The sequence below is a fragment of the Malaclemys terrapin genome, chromosome 1 (assembly GCF_027887155.1).
Source record: "Malaclemys terrapin pileata isolate rMalTer1 chromosome 1, rMalTer1.hap1, whole genome shotgun sequence".
NCBI lineage: Eukaryota > Metazoa > Chordata > Testudines > Emydidae > Malaclemys > Malaclemys terrapin.
The window spans coordinates 41,064,732-41,076,894 of NC_071505.1; the positions used below are offsets into that span (position 1 = coordinate 41,064,732).

At 38.7% G+C, this 12,163-nt stretch overlaps 1 protein-coding gene across 3 annotated transcripts in view; it reads left to right on the forward strand.

Annotated features, from left to right (window-relative positions):
- POT1 (protection of telomeres 1) overlaps positions 1-12,163 on the forward strand; it is a 160,054-nt gene that overhangs the window by 13,750 nt on the left and 134,141 nt on the right. For all 3 annotated transcript variants that reach the window (XM_054022891.1, XM_054022902.1, XM_054022897.1), the window contains exons 3-4: positions 926-998; positions 3,559-3,650. In XM_054022891.1, coding sequence (XP_053878866.1) covers positions 926-998; positions 3,559-3,650 — 165 coding nt within the window. The remainder of the gene's footprint in view (positions 1-925; positions 999-3,558; positions 3,651-12,163) is intronic.

The following is a 12,163-nucleotide window of genomic DNA, read 5'->3' on the forward strand; positions in this document are numbered from 1 at the left end:
ACATTTATATAGAGGATTATTTATTCCCATATGAATTTCTTTACTTTTGTCTTTTGTCTCTTGACTCTAATTTCACACGCATCTCAATACTTCCCTCCAGAATATTTTCAATCCTTCTGATTATCCTGCATCACCTCTTCAGCCACTTCTTTTACCTCTGTGAATTAGCCCTTCATTTGCCCTTAACTAGCAAAACCTACCTTTGTAGTTACCTTCTTTAAGTACATGGCCTACATTTCTGAGGTACTCATTAGCATCTGTGTAGCAATTACTGAGAGTTGCTTATGTGTCTGTTTGTCCACTTGAATCTTCCACAGAAATAAAATTTATTTTTAGTGCCTACACATTTTTATCTCCTGGTTTGTAACTCTCAGTTAATTATTTTGTTATGCTCCTCCTGTCTAAATATTATTTCCTATATTTGGAGTAGCTACTGTTTTCCTGCCTTCTCTGGTTTACTTGCTTTAGTTAACTTCTCACAGGATATGTGCCTCTTTTCTCTGAGTGGAAAGTCCAAGAACATATGTAAAAAAGGAAAAAATATATCAGACATAATGAAAAGCAGTGATTATTTTAGTTTTGGTCACCTATTAGCCACTTGTTTTCTTCCTCTCTTGTTGCTCTAGCCTAGATGATTAAATTGTTCAATATCAAACACCCTCTTAGACCTGACACCTTTTAGTTAAAATTCACTTACTGGCTCTCATATCTTCTTAACCTTGACCACCAAATTACTCTAAACCTCCCCCCACAATCTGTTTGTCAGGCCACGATAACATTAATTCATGCTGGACGCTCCAGACCAAAAGTTGGCTTTGTGATTTGTAGCATCTACTAGTTGCAGTGACCCAGAATTGCTCATAGCTTTATTTTTGTGTTTTTTGTTAATCAAAAAAAAATTTTTTTGTCTCTTCTTTCATTTCAGGGAACAGTTATTCTCTCCTACCCTTTAACTAAACTTGTAAATGGAACAGAATTTTTCAAGATTGTACTTCAAGGTATTCCCATTTAAACATACAATTCTTTACTTTTGCTGAAGTTACTAATGCATCTCTTAAAATTTTGCTATATCAGTATTAATAAACCTTGGGAAAGAGCTGTTTTGTTGTGTTCAGTGCTTAAAAAAAATCTTTGTATACATTCCCTCAGAATATGGTATTTTAAATTTACTAGCCACTGAGTCATTTGAAACAATGTGACTATAGTGCTTCAAAAGATTTCCTGTAGTTATGGAACCTTGTAATCTGTTGTTATAGATTGTTCCAGCAATATATTACTTTTATGTACCATCTTAATGCTGCATTTCTTCAGTTTGTAACCACTTGAAAAACTGAAGAGCAAAGTGTATCAAATTCATTAGTAATCACCATAGTTGATACATGGAAACAAAGCTTTGTTGTGGCCATTGTGCTGACAGAAGATATAATGTATTGAGTCCTATTCCAGGTTGAACAGATTAAAGCTATATCTTTAACTGATTGACTTGGATTTAAAAAAAAAAAAGAGAGAGAGATTTAGTAGTCAAGACTAAACTACACAGCTAGAAGTTGAAACAAAAGATGAGGAAGGGAAAGATTGCCAGTGAGATTCAAAACAACTGCTGAGAAGCCCAACTCTACCAGTTCCTGTGGAGAAAGAATGCATTATTCCTAGATGCTACTCAGGGGCTCTAACTCTTGTATTGGACTCTGGCAATTCAGCATCAGCGTATTATCGGATAGGCCGACAAATTTGCAGGGGCGACAAATTTGTAATAAGCAGCATTTTTGTAATTGCGGCATCAGTGACGCCGCGATTCTACCAATCATAGAGCATATTGAAACCACCAATGATGGCGCGACGCCATTTAGTAAACATACTCGCGAGAATCCTAAACGTTAATAATATGACCGGAAAGAGGAAATTAAGCGGTTCTCAGTTTTAGATCCATCTGCAGTCCCGCGCTATAAGCGAAATCATGCTATACGGACGTGCGTTCAAGCGAGGGTCCGCTATACTTGTAATTTTATTTATAATAAAACTTGTAAATGTACAATTATTTTAATGATATTTAGATTCATTTTAGTTCAAACAAATTTGTAAAATAACTAAAACAAGTTCATATGGGGCCAGGGACGGCAATTATTTCAGGGCCTAGGGGTGGCAAAATCATTAATCCGCCACTGCAATTTAGTGTCTAAGTTTTGAAGTCCCTCTCATGGCCCAGAAGAAAATATTTTATTTCTGTCTTCCTCCTTCACACTTTACTTCTCCTCACCCCCATCCTGTCCTCCACTGGAGAATCTCTGCTACTTGACTCCTCTCTGTCTCCTGGTTGTTGCATGAGGGTAGGGAAGGGGGTGCTAATCTATTACTCTAATCCTTGAGGCTGGAGAGGTATTTTGTGGTTTTTGTCCTCTACTCACGTTTACACTACACATCACTTTCAGCAGCGTGTTGTGTACATGTAGCTACATGCCAGAGTGAAAAGCACATTGTGTCCACACTGCACAGTGTAGCTAGATGATCCAGTGAAAAGCTCTGGCAGAGGGGAGACAGCAGAGAAAGGCTCTATCAATGGGGAAGCAGCAGGACACCGCGCTGACAAAAATAGCAGTGTAGATGGGGAGGCATGGCTTGGGTGAGTAGAGAGCCTTATAGGGTGTGTACTTCAGTATATACGTATTTGAGTATATACAAACACCCTTCAAGCATGTCTTTATTCTACTCGCCTAAGCCATGCCTCACCATCTACACTGCTATTTGGACCTGTGCTACAGGAGCTACATGAATATGTACACTATACACCCCTGAAAGGCATGCAGTGTAGATGAAACTTATCTGTAGTGCTGATGCTCCTAGCAGCAGCAGATGAAATTGATGCAGTCATTGTTTGTTTCACTGCTACCTACTCAGGTCTGAATAGGCCTGAAACCTCCCCAGAGTTCTGTTAATTTCACTCTGCTACCACTCAGGATATCTGTGAGCCTCAGCAGAGGCACTAGAATTCTTTTCAGTTTTAAGAAAATGACTGTATCGATTCACACATGGATGGTTATTTCTGTAACCATAACAGCTAGAAATATGTTTTAAAATGAAAGCTTAAATTATAGCAGATATTCATACTAAGGTCTCCCAGCTCCCCAGGGAAAACTTCTTGGTACTTACAAGTGGGTGAAAGGACTTTTTTCAAGTCATGCATTATCTCCATATAAAATAGTGATATAATATATTATTTGCTAATACAGAGAATTAAATATAACTTGGTAGTGTATTCTGTCTCTAACATAAATCATCCAAGTGGAAGCTTTGTCGCTTCTGTGTTTAATATACATTGATTCTCTGTACATGCACATTTTAAATTGTGATCAGACACATGAAAAATATTCTATTTCATATAGCCAGTATTGTTTGTATAGCTGCTTTTCTGTGCCTTTTAAAATATTTATATCAGTTTTCATTATTCAAATAAAAATGTGTACTGCGTTGTATAGAAAAATGTTTTTGTAGAGACTTTTCCTCACCATTTTGGTATAAAAGGGTTGTAGTAATCTGGATTGTTTTTGCTTCTCTTTATAGAATCAGAGAATTCATGTTCAAAGACCAGTACCATCAATGTTTTATTCTTTGGAAGGTTGGCAGACGATTGTGGGAAAGTTGTACATCAAGGGGTAAAACATTTTTATTTCTTCCTCTTTCTGAGAGGCTTTTCTAAAGATCTAGCTTAATTTACTATTCTGTCTAGTTTGTATGGCTTTCATTTGAAATATATTTTTAAGAGACATATTGAGCCATTGTTAGAAATATTAACTAGAAAGGAAAACATAGTTTTGATTATGTTAATTTCTTATTAACCCAAAAAGTAAACTAAGAACTTAGTTATTTTATATTGTCATAATACTGTCCTGTTTACCTAGCAAATGAATGGGGATGAATATCAGTGACTCAGAGGCTGCCCAGTTATGAATATAAGTAATATTTATGTTGTAGTTTGATGTAGATAATAGATTTCATCACTGAGTTGATTTAAATGACACTATTAATCAAACAGTGTTTTGAAAATGCCTAAAATTGTGTAACTCTTACTATTTCTGCATATAATTAGTGTACCTTACTCTGTGTGGATAAAGAATCTAGCAGTAAAATATTCATGCAATATAATACTGATGCCTACCTCTTGTATATAAAATCACATATAGCATTTCCTTCACTGGCTGGCTGCTGTCTTCATAATGCAGCGGAGTTACAAGTTTGGTTTAATCTCACCAGTGAGATGCATGTTAAGTTAAATCAGCACAAGAGGCTGGTTGTTATGGGCCTAAAGAAGGAAGATTAAAACCATTTTAAACAACTAATGTGCTAAATATCGATTAGCTTGGATGATTATGACACTTTAGTAAACTGATTTTCAGATCAGTAGTTAAACTAAAAAGGGAATCCGGTACATAGCCTCATTTTAATGATTCACCATTTCTGAAGTAAACAATTTAAAGCAAAAGTCGGTGTGAATTTAGTGTGGAAATAGCAATGGCTTGGGTAATGTGCTCAGCAAGCTACTTTGCACAACTGTGCTAACCTGTGAGGGAACACGCATACATGTGCACACCTTCGGGGTGGGTCTGGAAATGGGCAGCTTCAGCCTGTGTTGCTCTGTATTTGTGGAGTGTATGAAATACATATGTACTGGGCTAGCTCTGCTCTGAGACTTAAATTTGGCTCTCAGTAGAAAAAAAAACCAACTTGTCCTTCTCGATTGAAGCTTTAATACAAAACCATATCAGCTTCAAAGATTCATTCATCAGACCAAGAGGAAGGTGGGATGGAAGCTGCTGGTTTCCAGGGTTACACTGAAGGCTTTCAAATCCTTGAGGCCCTAGCACTTTAAACATTCTTAACGTGACTAAATTAATATCACATTTTAAAAAATTGTATTGTCTTTCTTTTTGTGTATGAATGGATCTCAGGGGAAGGTAATTAAAACTTAGTAATTACCCTATTGCTGCCACAATCATGCCTCATAAGAGATGTCTGTTTAGAAAAGACAGCAAATGTCTACAGAACTTACCTTATCTGTGAAAGAGGGTATATCACCACTTTAAAGAAAGAGACTAATGTAGAAAATATTTTGAAGACTGCACTGCTTGTAGGAAATCTACTATAATCCACCTGATCAGAAAGAAGTGGACTATGAAATAATTGTTAAAATAAAAAAGTGAATTCTAATTCCATCTTTGCATCTCCTCTTATCTGCAAACACTTTCTGCCTCTGATGTAATCAGATATTTTCAGGTCATTTAGAATCTCTGAGCTGAAAAAACAGGATACCTGCAAATCCTGTTTTCCAAAGCTTCTGGGCCCTGATACCTGTTATCAGCCTCCTTGAAAACATCATATGGTAATATCCCAAACATGAGACCGATATAATTCAAGTTAAGTAAAGTAATGTGCATTTAAGATACAGCTGAGAACTTAAAATCAAGAGCTTTTTAAAACTGAGCACCTGAAAAGAAATCTGTGAAAAGATGTTCCATAAAGATAAACTTAGGTTACACAGAGGGAAAAAGAGTTTTGAAAAATAAATTATCTTACTATTTCACACACTATTTTTTTTCCCGAATGTGTCATAATGACTACCAACTGCAATGTTTTTCAAGAATGAATTTTCTTTTTCAGTACCAGATGCCTGAAAGCATACAGATAAAAAGAATAAAGCATCCTTCTATTTGAAGCTATAGAAATTCACAAACCTTACATTCTATTTCTGATACAAAATACATTTCAACTTTTCACTAAAGTTTCATTTACACAACAGTTTTTGCTGGATCCTTAAAAGTTTCTAGATTGGTTCTTGAAAAGCATTTTAGGAGAAGCTGTCTTGCTGGTAACATTTGCTGACACAAGCTTATCTTATTTTTTTTAAAAACCCGTACTTATATTCTGAAGCTTTGTCTAGTGATTCAGGCTCAAGTGCTTGTCAGCAACCATTTTTAAAATGATTCCTCATCCACAAATTAACTGTTTTTTTTTTTTACGTGCATCTTTTTAAAAATTCAGCATTAAAATCTTTTCGTTTCTTTTAATTGATCTTACTCTTGAACAGTGCTGCATAGTTTATACTCAGTTCAGGTTTACAAGGTTTTGGTGAATTCTGTGGATACAGCATTTAGGAGTACATGGTGAGCTAGAAATATCCTGTCCCAATAGGTAGAAAGTCTAGCCAAAGATGTTCATAAAAAACCCGGGCATTTTGCTCCATTCAAGCTTAGGATCTCTCCTTCTGTCAGAGTGGCTTCTAAGAAGGATGAGCTACTGAGGCCTAGTATTTCTGAGAAAGTGTTTTCTTGGATGAAGCCTTCCAACAGGTTGATTAAGTAAGCTGTGCAAGTACCTACTTGGATAATTTTCATTGCCCCCAGTAGAAATTGCTTAACTATTTTCTTCATCTCTATGAGACTAGCTTAAAAAAAGATCCATGAATATTCTTTTGGCAGAAATATTGATCCATCACAAATATATCAAATGTAAAGTCCTAGATTAAGGCTAGAAGAAACCATTATGATCATCTGGTCTTACTGCATCTGTAACACAGGTCAAAGAGGCTTAGCAATAATTTCTGAATCAAGCCCATAATTCTGTTTGAGCTATAGCATGTTTTTGGAAAGATATCCAATCTTGATTTAAAGATTTCAAGTGATGGAGAATCCTCTGCATCTCTAAGTAAGTTATTAGTTACCCTCACTGTTAAAAACTTGTGCCATATATCTAGTCTGAACTTGTCTAGCTGCGACTTCCAACCGTTAGATCTTGCTATGCTTTTGTCTGTTAGATTAAAGTGCTGTCTACTGTCAGAAATCTTATTCCCATTTAAGTGCTGGCAGACCATGATTGAGTTGCCTCTTAACCTTCTCTTGGATAACCAAATAGACTGAACTGCTTTTATGTTGCTTAAAGGCATGTTTTCCAAGGTAGACCAGTTTTTCAGCAGCCCTTTTTGTGAAATTGAGCTTGATGATAGTAATTTGGCCTTTAAGCTGATGAAACCATTTGGTACATCTGAGCTCAAGGAGGGTACATGGAAGGTCATTTCAGACGTGATGGTAAAGACTTTGGGTCACAGGGTGAGCTTTGTTCCATGTGACATATTTCATTGGGTTCTGATGTAACTCAGAGTCTTGTCTAAGTGTTTCTCAGATTGCATCTCTCACTGTTGTAGACTGGCATGCCTAGAGCTTAAATTTCACGTCAAGTATCATGCAGTTTGTGGCAGAGTAGCTTTTGCTGACAGCCTCAAATCTCTACAGCAGATTTTCAAAGCAACTACATGGCAGTTTATATGAAGATTGTCAAAGCTGTGTTACATCAAGAAACAAATCCAGGTTCAGATAGTCTTGTTCCAGAGCCGATTCCCCACATCGCCAATGGCTGAGTCCTCTGAAAATTAAAGACCTGGTGGTTTTTGCCCTTACTGGCAGAAATACAAACTGCAAAACAAGCACAAAACAAGGCCCTAAGCAGTGATTAGAAGATCAGAGAGCAGAGCAGCAAACAGCAGCCATTGAACCAATTTCAAATGGCCAGAGTGCACCATCATCAGTGTTCAAACCTCCCTTGTGACTTGAAACTTCATTATACTTACACCACTTCTAAAATATGGTGTTTTGTTTGTTTGTTTGTTTTTCTTAATTGTTCAGTGTTAATCTGAGTGAATGAATTTGAGTTGGAAAGAACAGATCTGTGGCTCAGCAGGGTTTAATTAAAAAACAAGATGATTATTCTCGATACACAAGCCCCCTCCTGATAAGATACAGAAGACAATAAAGATCAAAAAGAAAGGAAAATACTTTGATAGCAATAGTTCCTTTCCAAGATCCTGATCTGAAATACTTTTTGGTCTGCAGTAATCCATAGGCATCTCCAGCAGAGTCTGTTCTGAGAGACAAAGGTCGATCTGAGTTAGATATCCCTTGAGGTCTTGCTTCCTTAAAGGCACAGTATTAAATTCCCACTCAACTTTTGCTCGTGTTTATATTATCATTGTACTACAGTACTATGAAGCTCTATTAATCAATTCTTTTAAAAAGAAATATAAAATAGTGGCTGGCCACTAGAGAAACGCAGTCAGTTCAACAAGGTTGAATGCTTTAGGACTGCTTGACACTTACAGTTACAAACTCTATTGTTGTAAGCATTCTCAAACTTGGCTTTCTTTTGGCAGCTTTAGCTAACGCAAGGGAAGAAGTGGTGTTAACAGATCACTCTCTTTTCATTGGCTCCCAACTATAGTGCTCTCCATGTCTGCCATAAGTTGGTGGCTGAGCCTTCTAGAAATGATTAGGTATTTCTCTTCTCTCTCTTTCTCTCCTTTCTAACTAGGGAAGGGTTTTCTATTTACACTGTTTTAAAAACAGTCTGCTGAATCTAGTGATTTCAGTATACACAGTGTATTCATATGACCTGAAAATCCCACATGCTTTATGTAAAGAATTTGATTGTCTACCCAACTGGGATAAAAATTGTTTTTTTTTTTAAGTCCTCTTATCTATAGAGCATTGTAAATGATCAGTGAAACTCATCATTTCTATTTTCAAAACTAAAGTTATAGAGCAGTTCACATCTTTAAAACACTATACAAACATTACCTAACTCTTCAGAATGCCTCCTTAAGTTGTGTAAATATTAACCCAATTTTTCAGATATAGAAACAGGCACAGAGGCTGTAACTTCCCAAAGGTCCTACCGTAAATCAGTGGCAGAGCTGAGAAAAGACCTCTGCTTTCTATGCCCTAGATCAACGGTTCTCAAACTTTAGCAACCCAAGGACCCCTTTAAACTTTTTTGCGAACTCCCAAAGCCCTGCTCAACCCCAGGCCCTGCCCCCCCACTCCATCCCTTCCCCCAAGGCCCCACCTCCTTTTCCTGTTCCCACTCCACCCTTGCCCCTCCTCTTCCCCACCTCTTTCCTCCCCCTCCCCCGAGCATGCCTCGTTCCCGCTCCTCCCCCTTCCTCCCAGCTGAACAGCTGTTCCCCAGTGTGCAGAAGGCACTGGGAGGGAGGGGGAGGAGTTGATCAGCGGAGCCCCTGGAGTACCTTTGCAGACCCCAGTTTGAGAAATGTTGCCCTAAATCATGCTGTCTTTTATAATAGTGCTGAAAGATTTCTTTTTCTTCACTTAAATTGTGCATTTTTGGTAAGAATATTGCCACAGTATTTTGAATGCCATGTTGTACATTTCATATTACCACAAGTTATGAGTTGATAACAACTGACAGTGATTTAATGTTCAGAGCAAAAAATTCAATTTATTAATCGGCCACTGTGTGACTATTTGAGCCTGTACAATGGTAAAGTTTCTTTCCAGTGGAAGACAAGTTCAGTCAGCTATGCAGAATTCTAATCCTGAGTCAGCAATGAAGTTTTAGAATCACTTGTGTAGCCAGTAATCTAGTAAAATGCTGAAACAGGAATAATATATACAGGGGTATAGCTTTTTGGTTTAGGGTTGATTTCACTACTGGGGGAACAACATAAACAGCACCAGCAGCAGTAAGAGCAATGATGCACAACATACAACACCTGGTATTGGCAAAACAGCTCAATTTAGCAATGCTTGTATATGTTAGGGTCTCTCAGTTGTTTTGTTTTAGTGTATTTATACACCCCTGGTAAGTGTAAGGCAACATTAGTATATGTTAGCAATGTAGAAGCAAGGAATGTTATATTATCTAATCATTTTGACCTATTTTAATTTATTTAACTTTGAATGGGTTTTACATTTTGTGTGACTTCTACAATACCTTTTAAGTAGCAAAACACATATTTTGTTTCCATTTATGATGCTACGTAAAACTCACCATCCTCTGGAATTTTATTGTGTGTTAAGCTCTCTGTTCTCACCTATGTGTTTAGGGAATTTTTTTTAGCAAATCCTTCAAAGACCAAATATACCCCCATCATTTAAGGTTGCAGTCTTTTTTCTGCAGAAAACATTAAGGTTTAGGATCTTAAATCATTTAAAATAGCATTGTGAGAGACTGCTGAAGTAGCAAAAAGCATTCATGGTGCAGTATTTGGCTAAAAACTGTCAGCTTTAATCAGAAAGCTCTTTTATTTGTTGTAATCAAATAAACACATGAATAAAAGACATGCAGTAAAAGCTTATGGGAGTGCTGTCGATACAAGGTCAAATAGAAAGCAGAAGCTGTTAATCTAACGTGTTTATAGCCTGACGGAGTCCATCAGTCTGAAGGTACTTATGGGATATGGACCACACTGGAGGCAGCTCTGCTGAAAAATACTGGTGACAAAACTGGCCTACTTTAAAGGAGCTTTAAACTGCCCTGTATTTGTTCAGCAAGATGTCTTGCTTCTTCTTTGAGTGTCCCTGTGGGTGTTCCACCTGTGGGTGTTTGTGCACTCCTGCGCTTCTAGGCAGAGATTTGTAGTAGCAGTGCCCTGATTTTCTGCGCACGCGCGGCAGCCATCTCGTGCCGCTCCGAGCAGTTACCCAGCATGCATAGCCAATGGCTCCCACAGTTCTTTTTCTGCCGCCGTTGGCTTTGATCGGAACAACAGCAGCGCCCTCAAAACCTTGCTATTGCTTTAGTTCAACCCTCGTAGTTTTATCCTTCTCTATTTACTTCTGCCTTTGTTTTTTCCTCTATTGAAACCAAATCAAAACCAAAAAACCAAAAACAAACAAATAAAAAAACAAAAAAAAAACCCTAAAACCATTTTTCTTTTTTCCCTCCTGAGGCGGCCATCCACTTCACAGCCCAGAGGCACTTGGAAGGCACTATTCTCATTCCTTCTTTGTAAACAGCCTCTCTGACATGCCTGGTTCTCCACGTTTTAAATGCTCTCTGACCTGTAGACTGTCAATACCAGTCTCAGACGGTCACTCGCAGTGTGTCTGTTATCTGGGAGGGACACACATTGCACAGAAGTGCCACCACTGCAAAAAGCTGACAGTGAGGACTAGAAAAGCTAGGGATCTCCAATTAAAACTTATAATGCTGGAGAAATCCCTTCGATCCACTTCTGATCCTGAGCACAGGATCCCTCCCCGCCAGTACTCACATGTGGAGGCATCGGACATGGGATCCTCTTCAAAAACCGCTGCAAAGGACCTGGTCCCACAGAAAGTCACAAAAAAAATGGTCTCACACCTTGCATCAGTAAGAATAGTCTCAGAAAAGGCAATCTCCAACCACCAAATCTGCCTGCTACTGTCGGCACCCAGAGTCACGGACCGAGAGGCACCGGAACAGCCTGAGGAGCAAAAGACCCCCTGCAGTCTAGCGCTAAGGACCCTGAGGTGGCCCTCCCCCGGCCCTGGCCCGCATCGGCTGGGGGAGGGTCGCCTATCCTGCAGCCACAGCTCCGGAGCTGCCGGGGCAGGGAGAGGTGCCTCTCCCCCCACCCAGGTGCTGCTACGGGGGGAGAGAGCTGGGGGGAGTTTGTTCTTGTGCCAACATTGTTCTTCATCTTAAATACCCCTGGTGTTTACCTAGCTGATGCATTTATAGAGAGCCTTCATTTACTAGGCTGAATAAGACAAGCTTTTCTAGTCTACTCCTATAAGAAAGACTCTCCATTCTCCTGTTCTTCTCTGCACCCATTCCAGTTTGAATTAATCTTTCTTGAACATGGGTAACTGGAATTAAACACAATATTGCCAATAGCAACAAAGAGTCCTGTGGCACCTTATAGACTAACAGACGTATTGGAGCATAAGCTTTCGTGGGTGAATACTCACTTCGTCAGATGCATGTAGTGGAAATTTCCAGAGGCAGGTATAAATATGCAGGCAAGAATCAGTTTAGAGATAACAAGGTTAGTTCAATCAGGGAGGATGAGGCCCTCTTCTAGCAGTTGAGGTGTGAACACCAAGGGAGGAGAAACTGCTTTTGTAGTTGGCTTGCAGGATGATGACCTTTAAATCTGCTATTGTGTGTCTAGGGAGATTGAAGTGTTCTCCTACAGGTTTTTGTATATTGCCATTCCTAATATCTGACTTATGTCCATTTATCCTTTTACGTAGTGACTGTCCAGTTTGGCTGATGAACATAGCAGAGGGGCATTGCTGGCACATGATGGTGTATATTATATTGGTGGACGTGCAGGTGAATGAACCAGTGATGTTGTGGCTGATCTGGTTAGGTCCTGTGATGGTGTCACTGGTGT